The 21,499-nt window shown below is 42.3% G+C and overlaps 1 protein-coding gene across 1 annotated transcript; it reads left to right on the forward strand.

Moving 5' to 3' along the window:
• Positions 1-6,111: 6,111 nt before the first annotated feature.
• IYD (iodotyrosine deiodinase) lies at positions 6,112-19,276 on the forward strand. Its single transcript, XM_035108766.3, has 5 exons — positions 6,112-6,389; positions 11,207-11,401; positions 12,106-12,265; positions 14,681-14,837; positions 17,375-19,276. The coding sequence occupies exons 1-5, from the start codon at positions 6,206-6,208 to the stop codon at positions 17,555-17,557; spliced, it is 879 nt and encodes a 292-aa protein (XP_034964657.1). The 5' UTR covers positions 6,112-6,205; the 3' UTR covers positions 17,558-19,276.
• The last annotated feature ends 2,223 nt before the right edge of the window (positions 19,277-21,499 follow it).

A 21,499-nucleotide genomic window follows, 5' to 3' on the forward strand; every position in this document is an offset into this window, starting at 1 on the left:
GCCTCCAGAAAATCGTGCCATGTCTTATTTTATAGGGACGCCTTAAAATGTGAGAAACACGGTATTTCTTAACAGAGCAGCTTGGCTCACACATCACATTAAGCCATAGTTAAAATAAGCTGTGGATCAATGTGAATGGCCAGTGGGCTGAAATCATAAGCATTTTGCTCCTCCTCTGCTGCTGGGGAAGCAATAGTTTGGCTCATCACATCATCTGAACCTGGGCTTGCGGTTGGCTTTCTTCAAACAAACCACAAGGAGAAGCCAAGCGTTGTTTTTGATTTACTACTTGTGGTTTGTTTTGAGAAATGTGATATGTGAGCCAGCTCAGTGACTGTACATGATCCAATCATTGCCTGGAATTTCAAGCAATCCATTAATTTTTGCCTCTGAAACATGAACTACTTCTGCTCAATTCAATGACCCTCTTCATGGGAAACGGGGCTCCTCCAAAAACCTGTTTATTCATACTGATTTGCTTGCACAAAGCTTACTCAGTTTTTGGGATGTATGAATGTGCCTCAGTCTGTTCCAACATTCATTTGCACTTTTATCAGGTATTTTCTGTTCAACCTACAATCCCCAGAGTTCTCTGGGAAGAGGGATTGATTGTTAAACCACTCTATGAAGTGTAGCTTTACCCAACCCAGTGCCAGATTTACGTACTGTATAAGCTAAACAAGCTATACCTTAGGGCCCTACTCTCCTGGGGACCCCAAAAAAAATTAAAGGAAAAAACAACTGGATGTACATTTCCAAAAGATAAGATAAAAAACAAATAAAATAAAACCTACATACAGCAACAGTGTTTTGTGTTGTGTAGGTTCCTATGATGAAAGTAATGGGCCCCACCTGCTAGCCTGCTCCCTAAAATATCACTCGTTTGCTCATTTCTATATACAGTATAGGGTGTCTACATTCTGCATGTACAAATGGCTTTAGATACCAATTAGGTCCATAAATTACCATATATAGCATATATTCAACACAAAAAACAGTGACAATTTGTTGTTGACAAAGGACAGATGGACATATAAAGGGCCCCATTACCTTCAGTAGCTTAGGGCCTCATCAAACCTAAATCGAGCCCTGACCCAACTTCTGTCTTTTTCAGACGAACAATAGTTTAGGAACTTTTACCAGTTTGTAACCAAGTAACACTGTACTACATGTGCAACTTTTTCTGCCTGCTGTGTGGGAAAGCATGTGAATCTGATCTTTTTTGTAACTTACCAAATGTGTGGTCTAACTGTGTGCTAGGGAAGTGAGATACTTTGGGATTCACTGGAAAGAGTACATTTTAAAGGTCTTATAATCTACATTTCTACGCTTTTCTGTGCTGCCTGTTTTGCCATTTTAAATCTCTGCTGGTGTACTCTCACCAAAGCTTACTTGCCGCAAACTTGAGTCTTGGCTTCTGAGATTTCCAACAGAAAATGGGTACAATGCACACAACTCCCATGGGATCTAGTTGCATATAGGGTGACAATGATAGCCGATCCCCTGCTTTGCCTTCTGCTTGCAAAAGTCAGACTGGGATCCAACTGCACATGAATAGTGAAGGGACCTCACATGTAGTTTGACAAAGCAGATCTTTTCCAGAATCCAGATGGTGATGCGGGTTAACTAGTCAATTTCTGTTCATGCATGATGGGCTGTAGAAAGAAAGGGCAAGTATAATAAAAGGAGAAGCAGACATTTTCTCTGTCTACAACCAATCCTGCTCTTTGTTGAGGTAGGAGATAAGTCTGAAGTGCACAGCATGACCTGCCAGAAAGAAGAAATAGTAGCAAATTGAAAGAAATATAGTGTTATGAGTTTGGGGTGTTAAACTGGGTGCCAGACCCCTCTAATCCCTGGATCAAGCAAGGGTTAGAATTTAGCAAGCAGGTGGCGCTGTGGTCTGAACCACTGAACCTCTTGGGCTGGCTGATCAGAAGGTCAGCAGGTTGATTCCACATTACAGGGTGAGCTCCTGTTGCTCTGCCCCGTCTCCTGCCAACCTAGCAGTTTGAAAGCATGCCAGTGCAAGTAGATAAATAGGTACCGCTGCAGTGGGAAGGTAAATGGCGTTTCCATGCACTCTGGTTTCTGTCATGGTGTTCCGTTGCACCAGTAGAGGTTTAGTCATGCTGGCCACATGACCCTGAAAGCTGTCTGTGGACAAACAATGGCTCCCTCGGCCTGAAGCAAGATGAGTGCCGCAACCCCGTAGTTACCTTTGACTGGATTTAACCACCCAGAGGTCCTTTACCTTATACAGTGGTACCTCGACTTCCGAAGGTTTTTACTTACGAAGTTGGCAAACCCGGAAGTCTTTTCGCTGCGCGTACATTCTGTGCCTGCGCAGAAGCGTTGTGTGCGGTCTGCGTATGCGCAAAGCGCAAAATTGTGCTTCGCGCATGCGCAAATTGGACACTTTGACATCCGAAGGTTTCGACTTACGAAGAGCACCACGGAATGGATTGCCTTCGTAAGTTGAGGTACCTAGAATTTAAATCAAATGAAACCTTTATTGCGTTAGCATACAGCCATAGCAAAATAAAAACAATACAAAATGCCAGAGACAAGCAACAAAGCAAAATTCAAGGCGATGTTGCTGGTGTAATAACATTTAAATTACCCTAAGACAATAATGCAAAGATTTAGGAGCCAGCACCAAAACTCTAATATGCAGATATATGTAAAGCATAAAATAGCCCAAAATAGGCTCGGCACATTCAGTTAAAAATGAAATAGAGAGAATTAAAACAGGTCCAGGTCTAGGACACACTACCCTGTCAGGGTAGCCCTGAGTTTCAGAGCCTGCACCCCATGTGAAATTAGGGGATTTGCGTCCACAAGAAGCAATTTCAAACAGTCTTCCTTAGATGTAATGGTGGACGGGATCAAGAGGAGGAGCTTAGATCTTATTGGCTCATAAATGGGGCAGTAGAAAAAGAAATGTAGAAAGTCCTCTATTTCATTCATTGTGCATGGGCATAGGCGCTGAGTAATAGGGGTCTTAGAATAAATCCCCTGCAGGAAGGCTGTGGGTATACGGTAGAATGGAAACGGGCCATAGTAAACGCTCTTCTCAAATTGGGCTCCGTCAGGTCTATCAAGTAGTTGGCAAGTGATCTTACCACTTTCACTTTAGGAAACCACATAGAGAGGCGGGTTGTGGTGGACTGTGCCCGGTCCATGGCCTCGTCCCTTGTAAGAATCCAGGCCCGGATTTTATGTTGGTCCCAGGATGACAGCGTGTTGAATTCTGGGAGGGAGTAGCGTGTAATAATAGTCTCCATGCCGTTAGACCATTTGTTGCTATGGGAACAAGTTTAAAAGGCTTGCCTGGCTAATAGGGAACCTGGGGCAGTTATTAATTTACAGTAAAAACAAATAATTCTTATGTGGGCTCTCGCAACAATGGAGGGGAGGCCCAGTTCTGTTCTTAACTGTGCAGCAACCGAGCCCTTGGGGAGACCCAGTATCTTTCGTGCAAATGAGTTTTGTAGAATCTCCAGCCGTTGTAGTATTTTTAAATTCCACCCCCAAATTTCAACCCCATACAGTAACATCAGGAGGACTTTGCTGATAAATGCTTTTCTAATTGGTGAAACCAACTGTGGAGGTCAGGTCCACGAAAGCCGCGTGTAATTTGCAGTTGAACCTGTTTAGGTATTTATCAATCAGAGTAAATAGAACAAGACATTGTCCAGATGTGCTGTGACCTTTACGGAAGCCAGCCTGTTCCGGGTGGAATAGCTTTGTTTCTTCTGCCCACTCGATTAATTTCTCTAGCAAGAATCTAGAGTAAATCTTGTATGTTATGTCCAGCAGGCTAATAGGTCGATAGTTGCGTGGATCTTGTGGGTCCCCCTTTTTATGTATTGGGATGACTATGCTCTGTTTCCAGTTAGGTGGAATCTTAAGAGTAGCATTAATAGTGGTAAAGAGAGATGCTAAAATAGGGGCCCACTACGTCCGGTTCGATAAGAATACCTCAGGTGGTATCATATCCTCCCCCGGGGATTTACCCTCTGATAGCATGCTAATTAGTTGTATACATAGAATTTAATAAAGGGTGGTTAAGGGGATTGGTGCAAGATGGGAAATGGTTGGGGGCTCCTTCCCTCAACAATTAAAGCTGGAGATGAGAGTCAAAAGATGCAGGCTGGAAAGTCAGAGCGAGAGAGCCATGGTTGCTATCTTCTGGAATCCAAGGCTGTGGCTATAGGAGAAGCAAGACCTTCTTGGGATGCTGATGCTGTGAACCCCTCCATTGCAGGCTCAGGTTGTATATATGCGTAAATAAGCCATATATCATGAAGACACCACAGTCTCCACTGTGCCTCATTCACAAAAGGAAACCTTGAGGAAGCACCTGGAACCGCTGCTTGGAGATTGGGGTGGTGTGCAATAATAATCTGCATTTTAAGGGAGATGCTTGGCAATATTTCAAATCATTTGTTTCCTCACTACCAGCCCCCAGAGGGGATGTTTGTTTGAATGTGTGTATGAGAATTTAATTAAACTTAGTCTGGTTTTAATATATCAGGGCATTGCGGGAGTTTTGTGAGGTTGGAGAGCAATGTAACACAATCGCTTTAAATAAAGGCTTGGTGTATGTTTTAGTAGAAAATATTAAAGAGTGGGAAAGGACTTACCAAATAAGATTTAATAGGAAAGGGATTTGCAAGCATTATGAGCTGTCTTCACTTTGCTTTGCACTCGAAAATTAAACACCACATTACCTCAGGGAAAGTAACTTTTAAGTTATCTGTGTGAAAAGTACAGTCAGGGACCCTCAGCTGACAAAGCCTCTTGGCTCCAACTGATAAAGCGTCAAGGCGAGTTAAGCAGACATGCAAATTCGGCAGCAAGGTGAGGAGGCCTGAACACTCTATTCCGACCCTCTTCTCCCTGACACTTAGATCAAGCAGGTTTTATATATATATATATAGAAAAACCAGCTTCTCAATAAAGTAACTTAACCTACAAAAAACAATTATACAGGTAAAATGGCAGCAGGGGAGTGGGGGGCTTTCCAGAGTTTTGTACTGTCTGTCACAAAGTCCCTGTAGGATAGAAGTCATGGCTGTGCCCAAGGTAGTACAGATGGCGGCCATTTTGCACACGTCCAATTGATGCATGATGGGGCAGGGGCGGGGCATAACAGGAACATAACAGAGCATAATGGGGTGTAACAGGCTTATGCACACTCCACCAATGTGTGTGGGAGTCAGGAATGGAACCCACACGCAATATGGTCACCACTTTTATGAGTTCCTGACTCTATGGGAACAAGTTCATTCCCTTGAGGCCAAGGTAGCAGACCTGGAAAAGCTAAAAAAGGCAGAGAGGTTGGTAGAGAGGTTCCCTTGAAGCCTTCAAGGGCATTATAGCTGTGTCCTGTTCCCATGGTGATAGCTCCCCTGTTGTCAGGGAGAATGAGATGAACATGTAAACAGGGGCAGTGTAGAAGTAGGCATTGAGAGTGCAAGGACGCAAGATAGCACTTCAGAGAGGCCAGAGCATCACAGGTCAAAACAAGTGCCAAACACACTTGAAGAAAGAGACTGTATTCGCAAATTCTAGAAGCCTCTGAGCCAAGATGGATGAACTTGAGTGTTTGGTCTTAGAATATAACATTGATATTCTAGGAAAAACAGAAACCTGGTGGAATGGAGAGAACCATTGAAACATTGATCTCTCCTTCCCCTGCACACGGCCTGCGCTGTTGCAAATCTGCTCTGGAGCACTGGGGGAAACCCAGAAGAGATTTAGGCAGGCAAATGTAAGAGATTGGGAGTACATTCCATTGCACACAGAGAAATCCTTGCCCTGATGGAATGTTTTGCTTAGCGCTACATTGAATACAATCCTTTGTGTCTAACTCAATTCAGTTTTTGAATTTCGATATGTCAAAAAGTTGCTGAGCACTCTAACACTGAGTCAGTTTTTTTCAGAAAGGTCTAACTAACACTGAGCTAAAATAAATACTTCCAGCCTTTGGAAAGTATCCAGAAACTGCTGAAGGTTGAAGAGCAAGTGATTTGTGTAAACAGTTATGAAAGGTTCCTGGCTGCAGGGAGCCAAGAGAGCTGAACATTGCTCTTTTTCATTCAATGCGCCATTAGTTCCACCCCTTCTGTGCATTTCAGTCTCGATCTCATCAAATCTCTCACTCTTTAGAAAGGGAAGCATTTGTTGCGTGCGGACTATGGCATTCTCTCCCTTAACTCCTGTCTTTGTAGCAATAATCTGTGTCTTGATTGTAATAATACTGAAAGGAAGCAGGAAGAGCAGCAAAAAAGAGCAGAGCAGAGCCAGCCAGAAGACAGAGTCTCGCCCATGGGTGGATGAGGACTTACAAGACAGCACCCATCTGCCTGTGGATGAAGAAGGTATGCAAGAGGAGGAAGAAAAAAGAGAGAATAGTTCAGCATTTGCATGCTGATGTTCCTCTAGTTTGGACAAAAAGAAAGATGTGATCCCAGGGTTGAGCCAGTTTTTGGTTACTCACAGTTAGGGAATGGCAAATCTGCCAATTTTGATTTCTCTGAGTTTCTCATTTCCCAGTCTGAAACAGGTATGGAAATGTGGATTGTTGAAGTTCCCAGGAAGATTTGCCAGCATTTTTGTGCCCATTTCTACTAATATGCTATTTTTGAATGTGCAGTTTTGCTAAATATAGGCATACTGTATTTGCAAGCAATTTTCTCTAACATAATGCATTTTTGTTTACTTTCTTCACTAATAGCATGCATTTGTATGCACAGTCTCCTCTAATAAATGCATTTCCGTACACATTATTTGGCTGGAGAACTGCAACCCACAATTTGGAGAAGTCTGCATTTTGAAGAGCAGCTGCATTTGGGTGCATATATTTATTTCAGGAAAGGTGAATTAGAAAGGTGAAACAAAAATGAATTTGTCCCCCATCCATACCCATGACTTGGGAGTCACCTGTGGCTCAAGAGCAGTAAAAACCCATCTCTTGGAGTGAAGGAGAAAATTAGTGAGAGTTCCTAATTGTGTGCATTTCATTTGACATAGTGTTGCCAATGGGGTCCAAGAGAAAGACCCCGAAATGGTAACTGCAGCATCTCTGTCTGTGGGCTGTATAGTGTTTGTAGGTAGTGATGATTCTGAAAGAGAGAATAAGCAATGGTGATTATACGGGCTGTGAGGAACAAGATCTGTAACAGTAACACTATATGCATCACCAATTGAAACTGATTCTATGTGTCACTGATTAAAGCACGTTAAAGAGATTTGCAGGGTTCATGAAAGAGGTTCCAGATCTAAGTACAGCTTCTGTGTATGTTTGGCCCTGGATGGATTGGGGATTTTCATTTCTTTCTCAACGTAAAAAGAATGACAAAGAGTGGATAATTCTGCATTAAAGGTAACAGTTCAGTTGTAATCCTATAGTCACTTATCTGGGAGTTGGCCCCATTGAATTCAGCAGGACTTACTTCTGAGAAGCCATGTATAGAATTGCCTTGTAAGTTTACCTAACATAAACTGTGAGCTTTCTAGATGGAGAGTGTGTCAATTTCATGTGCTATAGGGTGTCTGCGACGCTGGTGAGCCTAAGTAGATTTTTAATAATTAACAGTGAGTGCCCTAATCCTTTCTAAACCAAAACAAGTTTTCAAACAAAGGGAAGTGTCCAATGTGAGATAAGAAGTCTCCATTTTTGATGTCTCACCTAAATGATTCTCTTTTTCTTCCATATCTCATTTTGCTTTTTACTTCTCAGTCCATGGGCGTAGCCAGGATTTATCTTAGGGGGACAGGCTTTATGTTAACGGGGGGCAGAACCTCAGTTAGTTAAGTATTTTTATTTATTTACTTGATTTAGGATGGGGCAGCTGCTCCCCAGCTATGCCCATGTCTCTCAGTCTAGGAATTGAAATGATCCAAATAAAATTGCTGCCCTAAATATCCACCCTCAGATTAGAATACTCTTTATAAGTAGAAGGTAATGGGGAAATATCCAGTTGTGTGTGCTGTGTAATGAACACACAACTGCAAAGCATTCCTGAAGCCCTTTAGCATGGTCTCTCTCTCTGCCCTCTCTGACACACACACACACACACACACACACACACACACACACACCTTCACACACCTTCTTATCAACAGAACAGTAATTTCTGCTTGAGCTGCACTTGATTAAAGTCCAAGATCTCTGCCAGTCAAGCACCTTTTATCTGTAAGGAAATTAAAGCAGCTAAGCTAATACCTCTGTGAGAAAATAGTCTTTTATCCCCATGTTTGCAGTTCCAGGGCTCAAAAAAACCCAGAACAATACCTTCTGTGCAGTGTTTTTGTGGAGCATAAGGAAAAATCATCCTGCTTGGGACAGTTTCTGGTCCTTTTTTGTGCCCACAGCAGGTGCCTGCGCGTGGCGGACAGGTTGTCAGATCAGAGTGCAACAGGGCATCTCCACAATATTGTGCTTTAAACTGGGTTGCATGCCCTGTGTTAATGTTTCTGACTGAGGGCAGAAAGCGGAAGAGAAATGAGATGTGCATTTTAGCCAATGAAGATTTGTAGGAAATCCAAATGTAAGAAATTGGGGGGGGGGAGTTAATAACAGATTTGGGCTGGAGGGATGCAAAGTCCAATGTAAGCATTATTCGTAAAAAGAAAAGAAAAATGCTTAACATTTTGCACGTCAACCACGTTAAAAGCTTTGTGGTTGATGAGTCAGGCAACCCATATGATGGAAACCTGCAGCCATCATAGTCAGAGAAAATAAGCAGCTTCCACAACCAGGATTATGGGCTGTATACCATTCATTAGTGACATGGTAGGTTTGTTCTGATTTACTCAAAGTTTTATATCCGAGCTCTGTAGATTTCTCATAGAGCAGAGGAAGCCTAGGTAGGAACCCAGTAAAGGTTACAGCTTAGTATTTTATTTATAAAGTTCCTTTTAAATTAAGCATTAACTCACATTCTGAAAATAGTCCACGTCTGCTTGGAACACACACAAATAAACCTAGTAAAAAAAAGGGGGGAGGTATAGAAATTATCAGTCTATTCATGAGACTTGATGGCATTTCTCTACAATTATTTTTCAAGAATACCGTAATAACAGTAACAATCTTGATAGTCACCCAGCTTCACAAACACCTTTCTCACTTTGTGTCTTACAGGAGATCCATAAAGAAATGTGGTGTGGGTATTGTGTTGCCAGGTTTAAGCTCCAGAGTTCCCAACAAAGTCCTCATCAGTGGTTTCGGTAGTAGAGAGTTGGGGGACCTATGGCCCTCCAGATGTTGCCAGACTCCCACTCCCATAATTAACTATTATTGTCCATCCTGACTGAGGCTGATGGGAGCTGGAGTCCAACAGTTTGGGGGGGAAGGAGCATAGGTTCCTTGTTGCTGCTATGTTGGATCAATGAAGATCTTTGGCTGCTTGGAATAACTCAAGACTCAGAAATAGGTTTAAACCAGATTAATCCAACATATACCCCAGTTTACCTTTTACACCAGTATATACACCATAGTTAGCACCAATATACGGTATTTCCAGCATGCCCTTAGGATTTGCCTCAGGAGATTCAGGACAATGGAAGGGTGTGTGAGTGAGAGACGTCAGAAACCAATGAAATCACATACCTCTAACCCAGCAGTCCATTATTTTGAGCCCCCTGAACTGCTTGGATGGAGTCACAAGACTTCACTTAATGGAGTGAGGTAGCAGTTTGGGAAAGGTTAAGAATGCTTCAAAGCAATTTTTGTGATTTTTGACTGCAGCTAAAGAACTCTTTACCACCTTCAGCAGCTCAATAGTTTAAGTGGAAAGGGTGCAGAATATACTGTTTTAGCGTCACAAATGTCACTGCTGCAGGCCAAATGTTGTTTTCCTGTTTCAAACCTGTGTGTGTTTTCTTCTTTTATTTTATTATGAGAAAATGCATACTTGAGAGTAAGTAAAGATGGGACTTGCTTCCCAAGCAAACATATATAGGACCAGGTTGCCAAAGTCTGTTTGATTCTGGCCATTTCAACTGATAATCACTTTACAAATCAGAAAATAAGAAATGGAGATCTTTACACTTCCTTATTGTATCACAACAGGTCCAATGAGATTTGAACTTTAGACTAGTCAATGTCAGCTACTAGTGTTAAATTTGCATTATATGGGGCACCCCTTTTCATAATGGATTTTTAATGTCTTTTAAATAGCTTACACAGTAATGGGGATACCACTCTCATATTTTACTGGGTTTGCAAGGGCACTGGAAAAAGTGTTTACAAAGCAGACCAGCTTTCATTGATTTTATAAGGTCGAATTATAACCGTCCCACCACAATTTGTGTTATTAGAAAATATAACTCATGACATGTATTATTAGTAGCATTTTTTATTTGTTCTTCTTCCTGGGACTCCAAAAATCATCACAACTCCCAAGCACTGGTCCTCCCACACAGTGACACACATTTGTCTCTGTAGAATCTCTACCTAACCTATATTCTTGGTGCAGAGCCACCTGTTACAAAAAAGGCAGAACAGCCAACCAAAATGGTGGGTTCTCTCCTCCTCCTGCTGTAACGTGAAGTTAAAGTTGCCCCCATGCCCTTACATTATCATGCTGTGTATTTATACATCTCTGCCATTACTGGTGGGGGCTATGAAATGCACCATGCAATGCCATCAGAATGTGTGGGGTATTTTACTAGGCATTTTGGAGGGGTAGGGGAGCACTAGAGGCATAGAGGGGCAGTGACTCCATAGAATCATAAGAGTTGGACAGGTAATCAAATCCAGTTCTCAGCTTGATGCAGTTGACCCAGAGCCAGACGTCCTCAACAGGTGGCTGTCCCACCTTCCCCTGCTTGAAGACCTCCTTTTTTTCATAAGGTGTTCTGCCCAGAGTTCCCTTGACTCTCCCAGGGCTGTCTTTTCAATGAGCTGTGCTAGAGATAATTTTTATCCATGGGAAGCATGTTGACTGACATTACTGGGTTGTTTCTGCTTCTGTTTTTATTATGTATTTTATGTGTAGTTTTGTGTTGTGAATTGTCCTGAGATCTACGGATATAGGGTGGTATACAAATTTAATCAATCAATCAATAATGCTTTACATTGATATATATCAGAAAAAAACATGCTTATTTCTTTTCTCACAGCAAGTTAAGCAAATCCCTTCTGGAAAATAGGTAACCTTCTCCTCTGCTTCTCCTCCCTCTCCCTGCTCAGATGATGGTGGTGAATGGCAAGGCTTAGAGGACAACATTGCTCACGTCCCCTTTTCAACCGAGCGATATGCTGAAGAAGACATGGTGAGGAGATCAAAGGCTTTCTACGAGCTTCTCAATAAGAGACGATCGGTCCGGTTTATAAGTGACGAGCCGGTTCCAAGAGAGGTCATTGACAACGTGATTAAAACAGCAGGTACTACGCTGCCCGAATGAATTCCTTGGGAGTGACAAAAACTTTGGGCAGACATTCTATTATCCCATTGGCTTTAATGGCAAATGAGTTCAAGTGATGTTATGAAATGATGCCTGCAATAGGAGTCAGTGATGGTAGTGAAGAGGAGGAGAAGGGCACCCCTTTGTGTCAAAATTCACAGCTGGATTCAATAGTCCTCAAAGGATTCCCTCCCGGCATTCTAACTGTGTACATGTTTTTTACATTATGCTGGTGTTATGGGAGGCTTTGCATGCAGCCAGGGTAATGTGAGAAACCAAGGACCACACAGGAAGAGACACAGCCCAGAAACACTGGTGTTAGATCACTGGTCCTGCAGCTGGACTACAGCTGACCATTGGCTGTGCTGGTTGAGGCACATGGGATCTGGAGTCCAGCAACATCTGAATGGCCACAGGTTCCCCATCCTTGCTCTGGAGCCTAGAGTAGATCTAAACATCTCAGGCTGCATTTCAGCACTGGGTTGCAAAGTGTGTTATCAGAATTTGTTTCCTCTCCCCACAGACACCTTCCTTGCTCCCACATTACCCCTCCAATGAAAAACAAATAAATCATGGAATTTGAAGAACTAGGGTGAGATCTCCTGGGTGTCACAAGGTTTAATTGTCATTATGTGTTTGCGGTGCAGCTTCCTTTAATATGAGCATTTATCTGATTTGATTAAGGAACATCTCCCAGTGGGGCACACACAGAACCTTGGACCTTTGTAGTAGTGCAAGATGCAGAAATAAAACACAAGATCCGGGAGATCATTGAAGATGAAGAAGAAATAAACTACAAAAAAAGGATGGGAGACAAATGGGTTAATGACCTGAAAAGATTGAGGTACCAATACCAGTGTGATACTGACTGCTCTGGGCAGCCTCTGTGGCTTAAATATATCTTTTATTATGCTTTTTGGGAATCAAAATGTGTGAGAGACAGGATATTGGACAGGATATTATAGATATAATTCAGGATATTATAGATATAATTCAAGGTGCTGGTTTTAATTTTCAGATCTCCAATCTTCCTCTTCTAAGACTCTTCTGGACTGTGTGTACACAATATTTTATTCTGGAAACAGAGTATTTTTATTTCTATGTAGCCTAGATACAATCTAGATTTACTGCATTTTCTTTTTGCCCTGGGAAAGTGCCTCTTGAGAAAGTGGTTTCATTCCCAATATAAACATTCAGTGCAGATAAATTCTGCATTATCCCACAATGAATCCATTGGAAAACAGATAAATACTGGTGTCTGTAGTCCGAGCAGTGTGTGTGTGTGTGTGTGTGTGTGTGTGTGTGTGTGTGCGCTCACATCTGCACAATGATATCATGGGTGGGAGTATACTAAGATCAAAATCACCACTTTTACATTCACCTGGGGCAAGTGCAGGGGCAAAAGAACATCGATAACCCAGGGTTGCCATACGTCCGGAAATTCGCAGACAAAGGTGGGATTTGGCCATCTGTAACAGCAACCGGGTGGAAATTGCTTAAATGTCCTGGAAAATCCAGACATATAGCAACTCATGTCGGAAGTGCAGATTTTGATGAATTTGCTAATCAAGCAGAGAGTTTTCAAACATGTATCAAGCAACCATATTCCACCCACATGGATAACAAGCTCTAGAATGATTGATTGTATACATAACCCTTGTTTCTTAGATAGTGGCATAAAGTCCAAAAGGGTTTGGTATCTTCAGGTGTTCTTCTAAGCTTAGAATACGAGGGACGGGCACAGCTAGCACATTTGTACCATTGGCCCTTCTGTTCATTATTCATCCATGAATGATTCATGGGTGAACTGATCTGGGGAGCCTCCCTGTACAATGTAGAACCTGAAAAATCAGAGACACTCTATTGTGCAGGGAGCCTACATAAGTGAAGTCGACACCCCACTTCAGGCAACATCCATTCAGCCCATGGAGGATCACAGCAATGGGGCAGAGGATCCCTGTATCCCACTCACATATGGAATTACTGAATCAGAAAAATACTTGAAGAAGGCTAACGTCAGCATTCGTGAGCCCAAGCCTGATTTCAATAGTGGATTTACTTGCCAGTCACATATTTTTTTAATGGGACTTACCCATACATAAGTGGTTACAGGATCATAGCTCCAGTTCAATGTTTTATTTGTATATGGCTGATTCCTCTTTTATTATTTTCAATACATAACAGGCACTATTGTTTGAAGAGCAGCATATATATTTTCTAAAAATTAGAAAGTGGCAGGGCTGTTAATTAATCTGAGAGATGGATTTTTAAAAAAGCTTAGGCTGAAAGTTTCCAGATTAGATTTTCAGTAAAGAACTTGGAGAGATTTGCTGCTCTTTAAAAGCAACTCACTTATTTCACTGTTTAAATATGTATTTCTAACACGCCGTTCTTGCTTTCTGAAGCTGAAATAGAAAGCTCAAGGGAACAATTTCTAGCTGGAAAAGGGAGCTTTTCTAATTTCACCAGGCTTCAGGGTTCACTATGTAAATAGCATCAATCCATCACCATGTCTTTGTTTTTTATTGAAACTGTTTATATCCCTACTTTCTGTCCGTCAAGGCATCCCTGACACCCCCTATGACAGCTAAAAGCAATAGGAGCAAAATTTAACCTGTGGGTGGCCCAGTCCAAGACTCTGACCACACACAGATGCTTCTCCATAAAAGTCTGGCAGATTAGTATTGCTTTTTAAAACAGATGGAACACACACACACACACACACACACACACACACACACACACACACACACACACTGTTGTGTGCACCCCAACCCACAAACAACGAGAGACCCCAGAGATTCCAGCACTTACCCAGGGTTTGGTTTCTTTGGAATGGATGTCACTGGATATTGTGGTGTATTTAGGATAGTGTATATGGTTTTGTTTTCACAAGCATACAATCTGAGTATAAGATGGAAGGGCTTGTAGCATCCGTACTTCAAAACATCTTGCTTTCTTGTGACATCCCATTTGTTTTTGTTTTTAGTTTTACATTTAATGATATAGATTATAACACAGGACCTATATTGCAGAGAGGGAAAACTACAACCAACCTATGCACATGTTTTAGAAGCAATTAAAACCAAAAATAAGGAGCAACCAGTTGCTAAATATTTTGATTCCGAGGACCACAGACTGCCAGGCTTATCAGATTAGAGCAAAGTGTTGTATATAGCCAGGGGAGGAAGGTTAGCCAATACAAATATTTTATGTGGAGCTAAATGTTAAATAGCATTTTACAAATATCCTTTTCTAGGACAAACTGGATAAAAGAATACTTGGATGCAGCTCCCTACCTGATTCTTATTTTCAAGCAGGTGTATGGAAGGCTTCCAAATGGGAAAAAGAAAACCCACTACTACAATGAGATCAGTGTGTCTATTGCCTGCGGCATCCTCCTCGCTGCACTCCAGGTATGCTTGCAATTTGGGGAAAAAGCAAGAGGTGGATGAAACATAAGAAATGTGCAGCAGCATTCAAGATAGTAGCCTCTAGGGAAGCCTAAATTGTGTTCTGGGTCACATTGGCTAAGGTGGGGGAGGCAGGGAAGGGCTTCAAAGGAAACAGGCCATATATCCAGGTATCCCAGAGCAGGAAAAACACCAGTGGGAGAACCCTAGGGTTATTTCCAGGCTATCTCTCTATTGAGCATTCATCCTGACTTGTTTTCAGAGAGGCTAGATAATGTGGCATCAAGCAATTCCCAGTGCCTGTCATTTTCCTGAATGCAGAAGATCCATGGAGGGGAATGGGTTTGTTGCACAAGAGCACCAAGTCTTAAGTGTGCAATCTGAGTTTGTCAATAGGCAATTGACAGTCTGGAAGTTCCCTAGCCTAGGGCTACCAAACAGAGAAGCAGATGCTTAGGCAAAACTGTTAGGTTAGCATAGGCTGCAGTGATAGTTTGACCGAAAAGACACAGAGAAATACTGTGGTCTGTAATGTAAAGTATACATAAGTATATAGTTAGGTACAAACTGGAGAAAGCTGAGCATGCCCATTGGGGCTCCAATACTAAACATGCTTAGAAGCATGGGAAGCTTATACTGAGTCAGATCCATTTAACCCAGTACGGCCCACACTGACTTGCAGCAAGTCCCCTGAGCTTCAAGCAGGGGTTTCTCCCTACTGTACCTCGAGATGCCAGGACTGCACCTAGGACTTCCAACATGCAAAGCACATAACTATCCCTGAGCTACTGTGGCCCTTCTCCATTTATTCCAAATTAAGTCCTACTAAAGGAATGCAGGTGGGGCTGTGGTCTAAACCACAGAGCCTAGGGCAGGTCGAATCAGGTCGATCAGCAGGTCGGCAGTTCGAATCCCCACGATGGGGTGAGCTCCCGATGCTCGGTCCCAGTGCCTGCCAACCTAGCAGTTCGAAAGCACGTCAAAGTGCAAGTAGATAAATAGGTAACGCTTTGGTGGGAAGGTAAATGGCATTTCCGTATGCTGCTCTGGTTCGCCAGAAGCGGCTTAGTCATGCTGGCCACATTACCTGGAAAAACTGTCTGTGGACAAATGCAAGCTCGCTCAAACTATAGAGCAAGATGAGCGCTGCAACCCCAGAGTCGTCCGCGACTGGACTTAACAGTCAGGGGTCCCTTTTCCTTTACCTTTTAAAGTCTTACTAACAGCGGCGTAGCTAGCCACCTGGCCGCCTGGGGCAGCAAACGCGAAGGCACCCCGCCGGGGGCGGAGTGTCCGTCACGCGCATGCAATGCGTGCACAGGAGGCATACGACGCGGCGATGCGGCAAACCCCATGAACAAGCTGCGGAGTGAGGCAGTCTTGCTTGTATCGGGGCTTCTTTTCGATGGCGGCAGCTGCGTCGCGCGGTGGCAGCTGTCGGAGGTGGTCAGCCCCGTCCAGCCTGCTGCCCGGGGTGGCACGCCCCCCACCCCCCCATTACTACACCACTGCCTACTAAGCTCTTTGGGCCTGCATTTTAGTAAGCAGGCTTGTTAGAACATCAGCCATAAGCATTTAACTGTGCTGTTTGTTTCAATGGGACCCAGCCCCCATTCTTCAAATAAGGTTTTGCACATCGTTGCAAGTCCAAAATAACTAATATGTATAGCAAAAAGAAGATTCCACCTAAACATTAGGAAGAACTTCCTGACAGTAAGAGCTGTTCGACAGTGGAATTTGCTGCTAAGAAGTGTGGTGGAGTCTCCTTCTTTGGAGGTCTTTAAGCAGAGGCTTGACAGGCATATGTCAATAATGCTTTGATGGTGTTTCCTGCTTGGCAGGGGGTTGGACTGGATGGCCCTTGTGGTCTCTTCCAACTCTATGATTCTATGATTCTAAGTCATATTTGCTTCTCATCCTTCTTTTGTGGAGTTCATAAGACAGTCACTTCAGCCTTATAACAATCCTGTAAGGTAGGCTAGGATTAGAAGTAATGACATGGTGGAGGCTGCACAGTGAACCTCATCGCTGAGAGGAATTTTAAAACAATCACACCGGTTCCTCACTTTAAAATCCAGCTCTTCTTTGGCTATACCATGTGAACTACCGGTAATATGGTGAGCTAAAACAGCTGCAAAAGCATGCTGTATGTCAGGCATCCCCAAACTGCGGCCATCCAGATGTTTTGGCCTACAACTCCCATGATCCCTAGCTAACAGGACCAGTGGTCGGGGGAGATGGGAATTGTAGTCCAAAACATTTGGAGGGCTGAAGTTTGGGGATGCCTGCTGTATGTCATCACATATAACTTTCAGATTACGGCTTGATGTTATGAGAGCAGTTTCATGAGCTGCAGAGCTTTACCCCTTACATAAAGGGAAGGGGAACCAACAAAATAACTAATATGTATAGCAAAAAGGACAAAAGAGTATAACAGATTTATTCATTTTTGTGAACATGTAAAGAAGGAAGTTTACAGAGCACAGATAAGGGAGATGATAGATGCTGTGTTCCTAGAGTGTTTCCTTTTTCCCCTTTAGAATGTGGGTCTGGTGACGGTTACCTCTACACCCCTGAATTGCGGCCCACGCCTAAGGGTGCTGCTTGAGCGCCCAACAAATGAAAAGCTACTCTTGCTGTTACCTGTCGGCTACCCCAGAAAAGATGCTACTGTGCCAGACCTGACACGGAAACCACTGGAAGACATTATGGTGGTTGTATAAACATGGAGCAGTCAAGGAGACCCTTGAAATTGTGTTGCTGTCGAGAGTTTTCTGCAGTTTGTTTGCTTCCTTTGGCCACTTGCATTGGGCACATTCAAGCGGGCAGCAGCCTCCGCGACACAGGCTCGTGTGCATCCAGAATCACATGGAGAATGGTGCACGTACAAACCTGCTCACATGGAATTCACACAATTTTAAATGGGTGTGCATTTTGCATGCAGCATCCACCAAAATCTCAAAAGTGTGGTAAAGTCCAAAGGAATCCGCTTAGAGGAAGCTGCAGCATGTCTAAGTCAGTGCATATTCTATACACCTTTTCTGTCTTAACTGCATTTTATGTGTATCTCTCCAATTGTTTAGGTCTAGACACCATCCAGGTTCCAATAATGACAACAGGTGCACTCGCTAATAACAGTAAGCAATCAGAATTAGTAAAGTGTAGTTAATTGATCAGTATTATTGATTACTCCAAGGGCAAATGCACAATAGCATTTCAATGACCTTCATCACTTTAATTTTCACAGTCCCCTGATCTGAATCGCATAATACCTTTCCTTAATATTTTAGTGATTTTGACTTGCATAGAATATATACAGTCAGTTCCCAGTCTTCAGCAATGCCCTTTGAATATCAATAAGGTTTCTATTGCTCAGTGCATCATCCTCTCTGCTTTTAGCTCTGAAGAGAAAGCTAATATTTACAGAGATAGTTTTAAGCGTCACTCACAGCTTCGTCTGGGAGCATGTGAAATCATCATAGGGAAGGGAGCTTCTGAGCTGAACGGCCATGAAAAAAGCATCTATAGCAACAACGTTACCAAACATTACCAATCCAGATGTTTTGGATTACAACTAACATCAGTCTCAGCCTTTATCATAGCTGCCAAGTTTTCCCTTTTCTCGCAAGGAAGCCTATTCAGCATAAAGGAATTTCCCTTAAAAAAAGGGAGAACTTGGCAGCTATGGCCTTTATAGCCAATAGCTAGGGTCGCGGAGAGCGCCAGGTTGCAGATGCCTATAGTACATCTAGGATAAGTGAGTTTTAAGTCAGAGCACAACAGGTTTACCTCACCAGCATCTTTCTTTTTGGACAGCTAAATATAGAACATGAATGTATTGTTTTGTGCAACTCCCACTTCCCTTTGTTGCAGCACCATCTGTCATCTGCTTCCTTTCAAGGACAGAATAGTAATAACGCAAGGCACTTTTCTGGTGCTTGTTGATTAATGAATTAATTAAGCTCTAGAGTATGGAATCTTTTTAGGGTGAGGGCTACATTCTTTTGTGGGTAACTTTCTGGGACCCAGATGCCAGTGGTGGGTTGAGCCAAAGCAGGATGCGGGTGGCGCTGTGGTCTAAACCACTGAGCCTCTTGGGCTTGCTGATCGGCAGTTTGAATCCCCGCAATGGGGTGAGCTCCCGTTGCTTTGTCCCAGCTCCTGCCAACCTAGCAGTTCAAAAGCACGTTAAAGTGCAAGTAGATAAATAGGTACCACTGTGGTGGGAAGGTAAACGGTGTTTCTGTGCACTCTGGCTTCCATCATGGTGTTCTGTTGCACCAGAAGTGGTTTAGTCCTGCTGGCCACATGACCCAGAAAGCTGTCTGTGGACAAATGCTGGCTCCCTCAGTCTGAAAGCAAGATGAATGCCGCAACCCCACAGTCACCTTTGAATGGACTTAACCGTCCAGGGGTCCTTTACCTTTTTACCTGAGTCAAAGCCCCCCCCACACTTCCCCACCCACCATAGAAATCCACCCATCTACATGATAAAAGTAATTAAATACCACTGTTTCCCAATCTGAATGACATCCAAGTAACTATGCATAAGACTGCAGCTGTGCAGCCAACTTGTGTTGAAGTCTGATGGTTGCTTGTAGTGTGATACAACCAGTAGCTTTTCAGAGTGAGCAGATGCAATTATATCAGCTAATGTTATCAGCTGTGATGGAAGGATGTAAATATGCTGGTTGAAAGTATGTTTTTCAGGATTTTGAAGCATAAAACATTTGGAACATTTGGAACATCTAGAACAGATGTTGCTGGATCACAATTGCCATCACGTCGCAGCCTGCAGGGCCAGGTATAAAAATGGAATTACATCTACTTTTAAAGACTGGTATGGCAAATGATCCTCTGAACCGCACTGAATCCTGTGGGTGTAGGGCAGTATAATAATAATAATAAATAAATAAATAAATAAATAAATAAATAAATAAATAATAAATAAATGTTTCCAATGAAAAAATCATAGGTATTTCCTACACCACTGCTGTTTAAAGTTGGCAGTATTCAGCCACGTCTTATGAATTCCAAGATAGATGTTTTTGCTTTTATACTTCCTCCTAAAATAATATCTTTGATAAAATGAAGCAATCAATATGTACTTATCTTACATGTGTTAATTAAAGCCTCCACGTTGCTTTTGTTTTTTTTAATTATTATTATGCTGTAACATTAACAACAATAAACAGTTCAAACATTATGATGGTTGACCATTCTTTGTGTTGGGAAGTAGAGTCTCTCAAATGGTTCAGTTCTGGTTCATCTCTGGGTGTCTGTAATTACTGTATAGATGCTCCTGCCAAGCCCCAGAACTGTTGATGGGACCCACACAACTGAAAGGGATAAACTGCATATAATCTTTGGCCAAAAGACAACTATTTTAGGAGGATTTCTGTAAGCAGGCTTGGAAAAAGAAAATCTCTTCAGACATCACGTTCCTCTGTAATGGCTTGCTGAACAAGGAAGAATGCAAAAATGCTGGAGAACATTGATTCTAACAACCATCCCAGCACAAATTCTCTAGCCACAATAGCAAGCCCGATGTGAATCCATCATGATATATAGCAAGATGCAAGTGCCATAGTGATAAATGATTTCCATACCATCAGAGAAATCTCCCGAAGAACCACAAGCCTGTCAGCCATTAAAAATGTAGTCTCCCATTAAAAAAAAAGTAAGAAGCTGCTGGTGATGTCAATGATGAAATATCTGGCTCAGTTTAGACACAATGAAATGAGGGCAGCAGTAATCAAGGAGAGAGGAGGAAATGCTACCTGCATGTTGTAAACATCTTATATGCATACACATGGTTCCAAAATCAATTTTAAAATCATGGCAGGCATAAGGCATGAATAACAGACAGCATATGCTAATTATTTCTGAAGTCTTAGTGGAAAAGCTACACTCTGTTCCTCAGGAACACTTTAGACTAATCCTAGATATAGTAGCAGACCTTCCAAGGGTCCCTATTTTCCAGGGACTGTACTGGATTTACAAAAGCCGACCCAGATTCTGATTTGATCCCGGAATGTCCCACTTGTCCTTTTTCATTGGATAAATATTGGAGGGTATGGTGTCATCCAGCCCCCAAGCCATCTGAAGGGGAAGATTTTAATGTTTAATGTTTTATTATGTTTTTCTATATGCTGGAAGACACCAAGAGTGGCTGGGACAACCCAGGTGGATGGGTGGGGTATAATTATAATTATAATACATTCCTATTTTCAACAGAGTAATATTGAAGAGTATGTAGTGGGTGTTTCTGGTTATTATTTCTTGTGAAAATTTTATGGAACTTGATGTAACTTTTAATTATTTAAATCACATTGAGACTTATGTGGAAGACAATCCATAAATTAAACAAGTAAAATAAAATTCACATAATTTTATTTTTATTTTTAAATGACTAGCAAGGCCATATAGAATTTACTGTACCAAAAAATGCAACTGTGATGTTATCTCTAGACCACTAGGTGGCACAATTACTCTGCTTGAAATATGCACTCTTTAACCTAGTTACAGGTAGGTAGCCTGTTGGCCTGCCATAGTCGCAACAAAATACTGTAAAAAAAAAATTCCTTCCAGTAGCACCTTAGAGACCAACTAAGTTTGTCATTGGTATGAGCTTTTGTGTGCATGCACACTTCTTCAGATACACT

This window comes from Zootoca vivipara, chromosome 3 (genome assembly GCF_965207765.1).
Source record: "Zootoca vivipara chromosome 3, rZooViv2.hap1.1, whole genome shotgun sequence".
Taxonomy (NCBI): Eukaryota; Metazoa; Chordata; class Lepidosauria; order Squamata; family Lacertidae; genus Zootoca; species Zootoca vivipara.

Bases quoted from the DNA above. Each gene is read 5' to 3' on its own strand.
- IYD (XM_035108766.3), top strand. From the start codon at position 6,206: ATGGCATTCTCTCCCTTAACTCCTGTCTTTGTAGCAATAATCTGTGTC. The intron at 6,390-11,206 runs GTATGCAAGAGG...CTCCCTGCTCAG, and splicing joins TCTGCCTGTGGATGAAGAAG to ATGATGGTGGTGAATGGCAA. The intron at 11,402-12,105 runs GTACTACGCTGC...GATTTGATTAAG, and splicing joins CAACGTGATTAAAACAGCAG to GAACATCTCCCAGTGGGGCA.